This window comes from Pristis pectinata, chromosome 30, assembly GCF_009764475.1.
Source record: "Pristis pectinata isolate sPriPec2 chromosome 30, sPriPec2.1.pri, whole genome shotgun sequence".
Taxonomy (NCBI): Eukaryota; Metazoa; Chordata; class Chondrichthyes; order Rhinopristiformes; family Pristidae; genus Pristis; species Pristis pectinata.
In genome coordinates this window covers 2,059,029-2,072,262 of record NC_067434.1, presented here as the reverse complement: position 1 = coordinate 2,072,262, position 13,234 = coordinate 2,059,029, and the positions used below count along the sequence as shown (strand labels likewise).

At 52.7% G+C, this 13,234-nt stretch overlaps 2 protein-coding genes and 1 pseudogene across 2 annotated transcripts; 1 reads left to right on the top strand and 2 right to left on the bottom strand.

Moving 5' to 3' along the window:
- The first annotated feature begins 87 nt into the window (after positions 1-87).
- On the top strand, positions 88-1,059 carry LOC127584764 (histone H2B type 3-B). Its single transcript, XM_052041696.1, has one exon. It carries the CDS (start codon positions 93-95, stop codon positions 462-464), a length of 372 nt encoding a protein of 123 aa, XP_051897656.1. The 5' UTR covers positions 88-92; the 3' UTR covers positions 465-1,059.
- A 234-nt stretch (positions 1,060-1,293) lies between these two features.
- Positions 1,294-2,556, bottom strand: LOC127584554 (histone H2A, sperm-like). The gene is made up of 2 exons (XM_052041327.1): positions 2,529-2,556; positions 1,294-2,219 (listed from the first exon to the last, which is right to left on the bottom strand). Exons 1-2 carry the CDS (start codon positions 2,554-2,556, stop codon positions 1,663-1,665), a joined length of 585 nt encoding a protein of 194 aa, XP_051897287.1. The 3' UTR covers positions 1,294-1,662.
- On the bottom strand, positions 2,120-3,073 carry LOC127584765 (histone H2B 1/2-like; annotated as a pseudogene).
- Positions 3,074-13,234: the final 10,161 nt, after the last annotated feature.

Genomic DNA, 13,234 nt, shown 5'->3' with positions numbered 1-13,234 from the left:
CCCTCATTAGCATAGGACGGGTGCACTGCCTATTTAATCCGCGCTCCGAGCGGTTTCGGTTTATTTCTGGGTGAGAAGCCGATATAGAAGCAATGCCTGATCCACCGAAAGCTGCCAAGAAGGGTGCCAAGAAAGCGGTGTCCAAAGCGCAAACTAAGACGGGCAAGAAGCGCAAGAGGGCGAGGAAGGAGAGTTATGCTATCTATATTTACAAAGTGATGAAGCAGGTTCACCCTGACACCGGCATCTCTTCCAAGGCCATGAGCATCATGAACTCGTTCGTGAACGATATTTTCGAGCGCATCGCTAGTGAGGCTTCCCGCCTGGCCCATTACAACAAGCGGTCGACCATCAGTTCCCGGGAGATCCAGACAGCCGTGCGCCTGCTGCTGCCCGGGGAGCTGGCCAAGCACGCCGTGTCGGAAGGGACCAAGGCGGTGACTAAGTACACCAGCTCCAAGTGAAGCTCCACAGAGTGCGCTGACAAAACGATCCGAAAACCCAACGGCTCTTTTAAGAGCCACCCACGGCTTCTAAGAAAGAGTTATGCTAAAATTTTCAAAAACTGAGTTTGAGCACATTCGTGACGGGACATGTTTGCTTCGTAAGGTAATTCTAAGTATGTTCATGATGATCAAAATTTGAGGTTCCACGGCCCGGTACAAACCTGATGCTGTTGTTGAATTCCAGCCCACTGCACTGACATGGCATCTTTACCCTCGCCTTCTCCTTCAGCTTGTCTGTATATTTAAATACTGCACTCACAAATCTTTACACAGAGAGCGATTAATGTGCACAATATGGTTGCACGATTTCTGTTGTTATATTTCAATTCCTGAGGTCCCCTGTGGTGTAACTGCCCTGAATCCTGTTCCTACTGGAGATAACAAAAGGTTCACGGACCTTTCACAGAACAACTTCTAATGCTGTAGTCTCTGCTCTGACTGCAGTCTGTGAATAGCGACCCGTCCACAACCTGATGCGTTTCTCACAAAGACGACAACAGGCTATTGTGAATCAGCATTTGTTCCAGTCGGTCGGCAGTTGAAACAATTTTAAAATTAAATTCTCTCATAAATGGGAACTAATTCACATCTGGTCTATTTTGCAACTGAATCGGAATCCTGTTCACACATAGAAATCTGTAATGTATTTGTGTTTTTGAGTTTTATATAAACTATTTTCTTGGCGGGCTTTTCAAATTTCACATCATTTCGGGGTCTGACGGTTAGTTTCGGCGCTTCTGCTGTCGCCTGTTTACTGGTGAATGAGCCCGCTCTCTGATCAGGATATCTCTCTCACCCATGAGATTAGACGCTTCACCACCAATCATAAGCGTCGTCCCGCATTCCCCCAGGAAGTACAGGGGCGAGTGAGGGACAATTTCCTCATTTTCGGTAAAATGGCCGATGCGGGAGAGTGTGGGGATTCGGGACGGGGAGGGATTCCGGGCTGAGGGGGACCGCTTTATGCGCAGATAAATGGTGGTTTGCTTCAGGGGAGAGAAAGCGCTTTAGACCAAGACGTGGGGTGGGGTGTCTGCGGCAGATACACCGAACGGAAGTCCCGCGCACTCACCCCAGCCGGTGCTCAGCCCTTCCACAGACATTGTGGGTGGCTCAGAAAAGAGCCTATGGGTGGTTCGATTGAAGCTTCACCGATTTACTTGCTCTTGGGGTTGGTGGCGCTACTGGTTTTCTTGGGCAACAGCACGGCCTGGATATTGGGCAGCACCCCGCCCTGAGCGATGATCACCCCTCCCAGCAGCTTGTTGAGCTCCTCGTCGTTGCGGACGGCCAGCTGCAGGTGTCTGGGGATTATGCGGGTCTTCTTGTTGTCCCGGGCCGCGTTGCCGGCCAGCTCCAGGATTTCAGCCGTCAGATACTCGAGCACAGCAGCCAGATAGACCGGGGCTCCGGCACCCACCCGCTCAGCATAGTTGCCCTTTCTCAGAAGCCTGTGAACACGGCCCACCGGGAACTGCAGTCCGGCCCGGGACGAGCGAAACTCGGAGAGACCCCTCCCTCCGTGACTCCCTGGTCCCCACGCACCTCTCCCTGACCCCGGGAATTTACCCCTGCACCCACAGGGCTCACTCCCTCCATGACTCCCTGGTACCCATGCACCTCTCCCTGACCCCGGGAACTCTCCCCTCCACACAGAATGTGACTTAATTCTGCGATTATTTATTTTGGGAATTTCTTTTTGTTCTTTGTGAACTCAGATTAAGGACGGGTCACTCTTCACAAATTGTGGTCAGACAGAGCCACAAACGACAGCAATGGACACTTAATTTATTGTCAGGATTAAGGCCTTTACGAAACTGCAGTCACTAAAAGACATTCACTCCACAATTAGAATACGAACAACAGCAAACACACAATATTCTTGTTCAAGTTAATCCGCTCTCAATGGAAAGTTCAGTGGGGAAAGTGTATGAAGACCGGGCTAAACTGACGGGGAGGAGAGGGTGAAGTTTCTGTGTCAATGCAGGGAACAGGAATACAACAGCGACACAAGAATTTTACCAGGCCGTGGGTTAATTGTGATCAACATAATCAGAAAAGAGCGATATCTCCCGCAATAATATATCGAAGCAGTTGATACAATTCCGTATCGAAACATCAGTACAACTCTTTCATGGAAACTGTGGGTGGCTCTTAAAATAGCCGTTGGGTTTTCGGTTTGGTTTGCCAGCACTCTATGGATCTTCACTTGGAGCTGGTGTACTTGGTCACCACCTTGGTCCCTTCCGACACGGCGTGCTTGGCCAGCTCCCCGGGCAGCAGCAGGCGCACGGCCGTCTGGATCTCCCGGGAACTGATTGTCGACCGCTTGTTGTAATGGCCAGGCGGGAAGCCTCACCAGCGATGCGCTCGAAAATATCGTTAACGAATGAGTTTATGATGCTCATGGCCTTGGAGGAGATGCCGGTGTCGGGGTGAACCTGCTTCATCACTTTATAGATGTAGATGGAATAACTCTCCTTCCTCGCCCTCTTGCGCTTCTTGCCTGCAGGTTTGGGCAAGGCTTTCTTGGCTCCCTTCTTGGAAACTTTCGTCGGCTCAGGCATTTCTTCAGTCGAATTCACTCCCCGAAATAAACTGAACCCGCTCGGAGCAAGGATTAAATAGGCAGTCTCCCAGCTCTATGCTAATGAGCGATGGGGAACAGCAACGATTGTCATTGGCCGGTTTGGGACATGAATATGTATAATTTTGCTCTAACCCTTTGATTGGATATCTGAAGGAACCAATAGCAGACATCCACTGCCGCCAATCAGAGACCGCTCCCACTGCCCCGTGTCCTGTGACACTGACAGACAGAGGGAGGGAGGCGGAGGGGGAAGGAACTGCCGCTGACGGTCACTGCTGCTCCCTCTCCATAAACCAGGAGAAGTCCCCGGTCTGGTTACAGTCTTCCCGGGTGTGTTGTTACCGAGCAGCGAGCAGCGGAAACTGAGCCTCCAGCACCGGGTCTGTGGCCCTGCAGGTCACGACTTTTTTCAGAACACATCCCGGGACTGTTTAAACGTGATGGGGTTTCTGTCTCCCCCACCGTGTCCGGCAATGGCTCCAGATCCCGACCGCACTTTCATTACCAACCTTCCTCACAGAGGACTCCTGATTACTGTAAGACTCCTCCATCCCAAACATTGATACCTCTGCTCATTCCCGTCTCAGCCCTTCCCAATATGATGCAGCAATGTGCAAGAGGAGCCCGGCGGATCGAGCAGCATCGGGGGTTGTGGGGGTTGGGGAAGGTGCGGTGGGGAGTTGAGGGTGGTTGGGAGAGAGAGGGATTATCTACGTTTCGAATCCAAACACTGCATCAAGACTGAGTGGCGAGGGAGGATAGCCAGGATAAAGGGTCTGGTGCAACAGAATCCGGAGGTGATTGGTGGATTTTGGGGGTGAAGTTGACGGGAGACGGACAGTTGGATCAGGTAGAGGAGGGGGAGGTGGGGAGTTGGGCGACAGAGGCAGCTGGATGACAGATGGAGGCAGACAGATGGAGCTGGGTGTGGGGAGGGGAGGGTGAAGGTGGAGACAGCCCAGAGGATGATCAGCAGGAACACATGGACTCGCAGTACTGAAATCTGGTAAGGAAGGCGAGAATGGGAACCATGAGGGGAGAGGTGAAGGGCAGATGGAACCGGAGCCAGGACCAGACAGGGGAGGGAAGGGGAGCAGAGCGGAGCTGGTGTGTGAAATGCGTGGGTGGCAGGTGGATGGAACCGGGGGTGGGGAGGACTGGAGGGGGATTGAAAGGGTAGGGGGACATGCACTGGAGGTGGGGATGATCTGAAACTGGAATATTCACTGTCCATCCCATTGGGCCGTGGTGTTCCTGCAGTGTGTGTTGGGCCTCACCCAGGCAGTGGAGAAGGCTGATGGAGGACGGGTCAGTGTGGCGATGGGAAGGGGAGGTGAAGTGGTCTGTCACTGGGAGCTGGGGGCAACCACTGCAGACAAAGCGCAGCTGCTCTGCGAATCAGTCGCCGGTCTACAGTGGGAGCACCGAATGCAGCAGAAGGGGGTGCACGGGAATCTCTGCCTCACCTGGAAGTGCTCTTTAGGTCCCTGGATGGTGGGGAGGGAGGGGACGGAATAACAAGTATCCCACCTCCGGTGGGTGCAGGGGAGAGTTCCCGGGGTCAGGGAGAGGGGCGTGGGGACCAGGGAGTCATGGAGTAAGTGGGCCCTGGGTGCAGGGGAGAGTTCTCCTATCACGTAGGTCTTAGGGGACAGCAAGCGGGAGATTCTGGACCAACCGCTGACCCTGGAGGAGCTGACTGGCTCCATCTGTTCCTTTGAGTCGAATAAAACTCCCGGAAGCGACGGCTTACCGGCGGAGTTGTATTCTGCTCTGTGGGACTGGATGAGCCCCGACCTGCTGGAAGTGTACAACGCTATGCGTCGAGCTGGCAGCATGTCAGAGTCCATGAGGAAGGGTACCATTACCCTCATCTACAAGCAGAAGGGGGAGAGGGAGGACATCAGGAATTGGAGACCCATCTCACTGTTGAATGTGGATTATAAGATCCCGTCCAAGGCCATCGCCAACAGGGTCAAGTCTGCTCTGGGACAGGTGATCCACCCGGACCAAACCTGTGCTGTGCCTGGCAGGAAGATCTTTGACAGCCTGGTGCTGCTCAGAGGTACGATCGCCTACGTGCAGGACAGAGGGGTGGACACCTGCCTGTTCAGCTTGGACCAGGAGAAGGCCTTCGACAGGATATCACGCACGTACATGTTGGACGTGCTCTCCAAAATGGGCTTTGGGGAGGGAATCAGGAATTGGATCCAACTGCTCTACACAGACATCCGTAGCGCAGTCCAAATCAATGGGTGGGAAACAGACAGCTTCCCCATCAAGTCTGGAGTCAGGCAGGGCTGCCCTCTCTCCCCTGTCTTGTTCGTATGCTGTATAGAACCCTTTTTCGAATCCATCAGGAAGGACGAGAGCATCAGAGGGGTTGCCAGGCAGCGGGGGCACCCAGGTGAAAACCTCCCTGTACATGGATGACGTCGCCGTCTTCTGCTTGGACCCGAGGTCAGTCAGCAGATTGATCAGCATCTACGACCGGTTTGAGTCGGCATCAGGGGCCAGAGTCAACCGCGCGAAGAGCGAGGCTATGCTCTTTGGCAAGTGGCCCAACCGAGCCAATGTCCCCTTCACCGTCAGGCCTGACTATCTAAAGCTGCTGGGGTTCTGGTTCGGAGAGGCCGGGGCATGCAACAAAAATTGGCAGGAGTGGATTTGGAAGGTGAAGCAGAAACTGGGACTGTGGGAACAGCCCTCCCTATCGATAACTGGGAAGAACCTGGTCATCAGGTGTGAGGTGCTCTCAGGGCTGCTGTACTTGGCGCAGGTGTGGCCTGTTCCTCGCTCCTCCGGCTTGGAAATCACCTGCGCTGTTTACCGGTTCGTCCGGGGATCCAAGATGGAGCGGGTCCAACGGGTCACCATGCACAAGTCCCTGGACAATGGGGATAAATGTGTCCCCAATGTCGCCCTAATGCTGATGACCACCTTCATCTGTGGCTGCATCAGGCTGTGCGTGGAACCCAAGTACGTGGGCACCAAGTGTCACTACGTACCGAGGTTCTACCTGTCCCAGCTGTTGCGAAGTATGGGCTTGGCCCCATGGCCACACGGCGTCCCAGTCAGCTGGACGTTGCTGCACTACCTGTCCTTGGTGGAAAAATTCTTCCGGACCAACCCCTTGGACCATAAGTCCATCAGGAAGTGGTCAGCACGGAACATCCTGCAGACACTGCAGGAGAAGGACTCGATGGACACCGTGGGGTGGTTCCCTGAGCAGACCGTCCAGACCATCTGGCAGAATGCCTCATCGCCAGAACTCACCAACAAGCACTAAGACCTCGCTTGGCTGGCGGTGAGAGGGGCCCTCCCAGTAAGATCCGTCTTGCATGGTTGGGACATCACCCCCAGCGCGCGCTGCCCCCGGGAGGACTGCGCCGGGGGCGAGACGGTCGCCCACCTCTTTGCGGGATGTGGGTTCGCAAGGAGGGTGTGGCGAAAGATGCAGGGGTCCTTGTCACGTTTCATCCCCAGCAGCAGCAGAATGGAGGATTCTCTGATCTACGGGCTGTTCACGGGGACACACAATGAGACGGACATCAATTGCTGCTGGAAGGTCATCAACTCGGTGAAAGACGCCCTTTGGTCTGCCCGAAAATTGTTGGTCTCCCAGCACTGCGAGATGTCCGTAGGGGAAAGCTGCCGACTGGCACATTCCAGGCTGCAGGAGTACGTGCTGAGGGACGCACTGAATTTGGATGCAGCCAGCGCGAGGGCTCGGTGGGGAAGGACAACAGTTTAGGGTTCTTCTGCCACAGGAGAAGGAGGAGCAGGGTCAGGCGAGGAAGCCGCTCAAATGTTGTAAATATGGGATTGGGGTATCACCCCAGGGAGCCACACGTGTGGCATCGGTGCTGTTTTTTTTATATATATAAAAAGGTAACACTAAGAATTGAACTGTACACATATGTAAAGGTTTGAACAGTTTTTATTATTGTATATAGTTTCCTTTATTATGAATAAAGTTTATTTTGTTAAAAAAATTCTCCTAGCAATGCACTGCTAATAAAGGTATTTGTTCAAATCGACCTCATGGCACTGTGTTATTTACAGCGGACGGAAAGGGAAATTGATTTCGGGACGACAAGGTGAGCTGGCCAATTGGATACAAAATTGTCTGGCTGGGAGGAAATGGAGGGTGGGAGTGGAGGGTTGTTATTCAGACTGGAGGCCTGGGACCAGTGGTGTGTCACAGGGATCAGTACTGGGTCCACTGTTGTTTGTCATCTACATTAACGATTAGGATGACAACGTTGTCAACGTAGTAAGTTTGCAGCTGACACCAACGTTGGTGGTGCAGGGGGCAGTGAAGGTTACTGAGGTTACAACAGAATCTGGATGAACTGGGGAGTGACAAATGGAATTTAACCTGGAGAAGTGTGAGCTGTTGTACTTTGGTCAGGTAAACCCGGGCAGCAGTTGCACAGTGTGCGGTAAGGCCCTGGTGAGTGATGTCGAACAGAGAGGCCAATGGGTACATTTCCATGAAAGTGGTGACACAGGTAGAAAGGGCGGTGAAGAAGGCACGTTTGCCTTCATCGGTCAGGGCACTGAGTGCAGGAGATGGGGTGTCATGTTGTAAATGTACAAGTCGTTGGTGAGACTGCACTCTATTGTGCACAGTTCTGGTTGCCCAGCTATAGGAAGCACGTCGTGCAGCTGGAGAGGGTGCAGAAAGATTCACAAGGATGTTACCGTGACTGGAGGGTGTGAGTTACAAGGAGGGCTGAGTACACTGGGACTGGGGTGTAGAAGGTTCGCACATGGTAGGAAGGGATGTAAAAGAGGAGGGGACGTTGCATTGTTGATGAAGGAGACCATCACTGCAGTAATGAGGGAGGATCTCAGAAGTTTCTTCACAACAGGCCATGTGTGCAGAGCTCAGAAATAAAAGCGCATTCCCATTGCTGGGATTATACTGCAGGCCTCCCAACTGTTGGTAGGAGATTGAGAAGCAGATCTGTTGGCAAATCACACCCAGGTGTAATGGGAATAGGGTCACAGTAGTCGGGTACTTCAACCTCCCCAACATTAATTGGATCCCCTTTGTGTGAAAGGGAGTGGCATGTGTAAAGTGCATCGAGGAGAGTTTTTGACCAGTACACAGATCGTACTACTGGGTACAGCGCAGGGAGGTGGTTGAAGTGTCAGTGGACGAGGACTTTGGGGTAAGTGAGAATAACTCAGGAAGTTTTACAGTAGATCTGAAACAGGGAGACAGATAGTCTGGAAATTAAGGCCTGTTTCATTATCATTAGACAGGACCTGGCAAGTGTGGATGGGGAGACGTTACCTGCAGATAAATCTGCATTTGGGAAGTGGGAGTTGTTTCGGAGTGAAGCAGTGAGAGTTCAGGGTCACCGTATTCCTGTAAGGGTGGAGGGCAAGGATTGCATGTCCTGGCAACCATGGATGTCAAGGGATATTGAGGGTTTCATGAAAAGAATAATAAGCATATGGTGGGTAAGGAGCACTGAACACTGGAAGGGCCTTCAGAAGTGTAAAGAATGGGTGGTGGGCAGGCTAAAAAAATAGAAATGAGAAGGGCAAAGAGGAGCCACGGAATATCAGAGTCAGCTCAGGTTAAGGAAAATCTCATGAAATTTCTATTAACGTTTTTAAGTATATCAAGAGCAAGGGAATGAGTGGGGCCTGTGAGGGACCGAAGTGACGACCTGTGTGTGGGGCCAGAGGGTGTGGGCAAGGTCTGAAATGAATCATTCCCATCTGTGTTCACTGAGGAGAAAGACATTGTGGTTGGAGATTTCAGTTGGGGCAGAGACATTCTGGAGCACATTAAGATTTAAAAAGGAGGTATTAGATGTCTCAGCAGGGATAAAGTAGGATAAATGCCCAGGGCCTGATGAGATGTATCCCAGGCTGCTGTGGGAGACAACAGAGGAGATTGTTGCGGCCCTGAGAGAGATATTTAAATCTTCACTGGTCACAGGAGAGGTTCCAGAAGTACAAGAGAGTTGCCAGAGCAAAAGTGGGATCTTTACTCAAGAAGGGCAACAGATATAAATCAGATTACGCGAGGTCAATTAATCTAAAGTCTGTGGTAGGGAGATCATGAGAAAAATATTCTGAGGGACAGGAATAATCTGCACTTGGAAAGGCAGGGATTGGTCAGGGATAGTCAGCATGGATTTGTTGGCGGGAGATCCTGACTGACTGAATTAAATCAGTTTATTTTGAAGAGGTGACTAAATATATTGATGAGGGCAGTGTGGGTGATGTGGTTTACATGGGCTTCAGTGAGGCCTTTAACAAGGTCCGACATGGAAGGCCGGATCCAAAACTGGCTCAGTAACAGGAGACAGAGTGTGACGGTGGAGGGTGACTCTTGTGATTGGAAGCCTGTGATCAGTGGTGGACCACAGGGAGCGGCGCTGGGCCCCTGCTGTTTGTCATCCATATGAACAATTTAGATGTGAGTAGGAGGGTGTGATTTACAAGTCTGCAGATGACACAGAATTGGAGGTGGTGTTGCTGGTGAGGAGGGCAGTCTGGGACTACAGAACGATATGGATCAGATGGGAAATTGGGCAGGGCAATGCCAGATGGGATTTCATCCTGAGAACTGTGAGTTGATGGTATGTGGATAGTTAAATGTGGGGAGGACACCCCATGAATGGTGGGATCTGAGCGAGTACTGAGGAATAAAGGGACTGTGATGTACAAGTACAGAGACCCCTGACAGTGGCAGAAACTGGGAGAGACAGTGTAGAAGGCCGATGGGATACCTGCCTTCATCAGCTGGGCACAGAACAGACGTCTTGGAAGGACTTTATAAAACATTAATTGGGCAACAGCTGGAAGAGTGTGCACAACAGGAAGGGGGTGACTGCACTGGAGAGGAGATTCACCAGGATGTTACAGGAACAGAGGGCTTGCGTTATAAGGAGAGAATGTGTGGCCTGGGTTTGTTTTCCCTGGAATGAAGGAGGCTGAGCGGTGATGTGAGAAAAGCTATATAAAATTATGAGAGGCATAGACAAGGTAGATAGCTGGAGTCTGTTTCCCATGACACTGGTATCTGAACTCCAAGGCAGAGGATTACGGTCACAGGGTGAATATTGGTATCTGCAATGAGCTGCCAGAGCAGGTACCCACAAGCTGTAGGAATGCACAAGCTCTCTGTTCAGCAACACTCCCCAGGACCCTGCCATTCACTGGGTACTTCTTGCCCTGGTTTTACTTCCCAAAATAGTCACAGAGTCATTGATTTCTACAACACAGAACCAGGCCCTGCAGTCCCACTCATCCATGCTGAGTAAGTTCCCTAGCTGAGCTGGTCCCATTTGCCCACAATTGGCCCATATCCCTCTATCTTTCCCATCCATGTACCCGTCCATATGTCTTTTAAATGCTGTCCTTGTACCTGCCTCTACAGCTTCCTCTGGCTGCTAGTTCCACAGATCCACCATCCTCTGTGGAAAAGTTGCCCCTTGGGTCTCCTTTGAACCTTTCCCCTCCATCTTAAATCTATGCCGACTAATTATAGACTCTGGGAAAAGGACTGAGAGAACCCACCTTATCTATGCCCGCTATGATTTTATACACCTCCATAAGGTCAGCCCTCAGTCTCCGACACTGCAGGAAAAACAGCCCCAGCCTCTGCAGTCTCTCCCTGTAATTCCAGCCCTCCAATCCCAGTCACATCCTTTAGAGTCTTTCCCGCACCCTCTCCAGCTGAATGGCATCATTTCTGTGGCTGGGTGACCAGATCTACACACAGTGCTCCAAGTGAAATCTCACCAACATCTTGTACAGTTGTAACATGACATCTTGACTTTTGTACTTAGTGCCCTGAAGGCAAGTATGCCCAACGCCTCCTTCACCACCCGGACTGCCTGCGTCATCACTTTCAGGGAACCATGCATGGAGGTCTCTCTGTTCTGCACCAGCCTCTGGGCGTTTGCCATGTTCCTACCCTGTGTAACTTGCCAAAGTGCAATACTATCTTCACTTGACTGAGCTAAATTCCATTTCCATTTCCAAGTTTCTCTCTATCCTGGTGTAACTGTAACAATTTTGGAGTCATCTCTAAACTTATTAATTTTATCATCCAAACCATTATTGTATATGACAAACAACAGAGGAGCAGAACCTGTCCCTGCTGTACACCACTGGTCACAGGCCTCCAGTCTGAAATGCAAGGGATGTGAGGATGCAAAAGGAGCCACAGATGCAGGAGAACAGAGATGTCAAGAGGGTCACAGGGTCTGAGAGGTAATTAGAAGAAATGAGACACTCACTGCTCAGTGGCTGGCAGGCAACAAGGGAAGGGGCCGATGCCCACAGTGGAGGAGCAGTCAGGCCCACAGACACCACCAGTCAGGTCACATGGGAACGGCAGAGAGCGAGGAGAGAGGAGCAGCCCGTCTGATACAGTCGCTTCAGTTCAGTCCTTGACCTCAGGACCCTTTTTTTAGATGGGAAGAAAGCAAAATCCTGCAGGTGATGGAAGCCCGAGACAGAGGCAGCCCCTGCTTGGAACCTTCAGCAGCTCAGGCAGCGTCTGTGGAGACAGAACAAGAGCTGAGACACGGGGCTGAACCTCTGCTTCTCTCCCCGCAAATTCTGCCCGACCTATCGGGTGTTGCCAGCAGCTGCTGCCCTGGTTTGCCCCCGGGAGCCCCTATCAGTTGGTGTCAGAGGCGCCGACTGGAGGGAGCAGTTTCTCTGCAGCGGCCCTTTCAGCGCAGCTTCAGCCGGCTCAATGCTTCCCCTTCCCAGCCCATGGAATCTGATCCCAGGGGGATCAACCCCCGGGCCCTGCATCCTCAGGTCGCCCGCCGGGGCAGAGGCAACACTGGAAGCGCAGGCCCGCTGCGGCCTCCCCAGTGTCCGCCCCCCGGCCGCCCCCGGCTCCCGGCCCCTCGCTGCTCTTCCCTTCTCTGCCCCGCTACTGAAGGCGGCGACCCGTCCGCCTCCTTCCCCCCACCCCGCTCTCCCTTCAGTGCGGGCCCCCCACCCCCGTTCACCGAGCACACGGGCCCCACCCCCGACCGCTGCGGCCCGGCCCCGGAGAGCTGCCGGCTCAGCCGGGGGGAAGCCTCACCCCACCCCCGGGCCCAGACCGCTCCCCGTCCGGGGCCCTCAACATCGCCCGGGGCACAGACAGGCCCGTTGCTGGGGGAACGATGTCCTTGACGTCAACGCGCACGCGGCTCGGCGGGTTCGCTGCCTATCACGTGACGGGCGGCCGCAGCCCGGGAGGCGGGGCGGAGCGAGCTGTCAATCAGAGGAGCCGCTGAGATCCCTGTCAGAGATATTGCTGAAACTCTCCTGAAAAAAAGAGCTTCAGAGAGAGACATTTCGATGCAAAGTCCTTACCTGTGGAAGGGAAATAGAAATTGTAACTGAGAGCGAAGATTATAGAAAAATGAGCAAAATATGAGAAGGATATGAGAATGAGCAAAATATTAAAAAGCAAACAGCTTATAGAGCGGGCAGCGTGGGAGCGGGCAGCGGAGTGAGTGGCAGCAGAGTGTTCTGGGCTTTGGCTCAAGGGGCTTCGGCGTGAAGGGGCAAGGAGGGTAAGTAGCTGGTAAGTAGGTAAAGGCAAGGTTTAGCTTTTGGTCATTATAGATTTGTAGGTGGGACTAACTAGGGAAAAAAGAAAGGTAGTCAGATGGAGGACATGGTGGTGTGCTGCAGATGTTTGATGTGGGAACTCGTGTACCTTGTTGCGGTCCAAGATGGCCACATCTGCAGTAAGTGCTTGAGGCTGGACGAACTTCGGCTCAGAGTTGATGAGCTGGAGTCGCAGCTACAAACACTGCGCAGCATAAGGGAGGGAGAGAGTTATGTAGACACGGTGCATCAGGTGACAGTCACCCCCCCTTAGGGTAGGTACATCTGAGGTTCAGGAGGCAGATAGAATGGTGACGGTCAGGGGAGGGAAGAGGAAGAAGAAGTCAGGCAGGCAGACAGGACAGAGAGCCCCGGAGACTGTTCCCCTCAGTAACAAGTTTTCTACCTTGGAAGCTGTTGAGGGGGATGACCTGCAGGGGCCTAGCTGCAGTTACCAGGTCTCTGGCACTGGGGCTGGTACTGCTGCTCAGAAGGGAAAGGTGGGAAAGATACATGCTGTAGTGATAGGGGACTCGATAGTCAG

Excerpts from the sequence above, each read along its gene's own strand:
- LOC127584764 (XM_052041696.1), top strand. The coding sequence starts at position 93 with ATGCCTGATCCACCGAAAGCTGCCAAGAAGGGTGCCAAGAAAGCGGTG.
- LOC127584554 (XM_052041327.1), bottom strand. The coding sequence starts at position 2,556 with ATGTTGATCACAATTAACCCACGGCCTG. Across the intron at positions 2,220-2,528 it reads CACAATTAACCCACGGCCTG|TTCACAAAGAACAAAAAGAA; the intron begins GTAAAATTCTTG and ends CCTTAATCTGAG.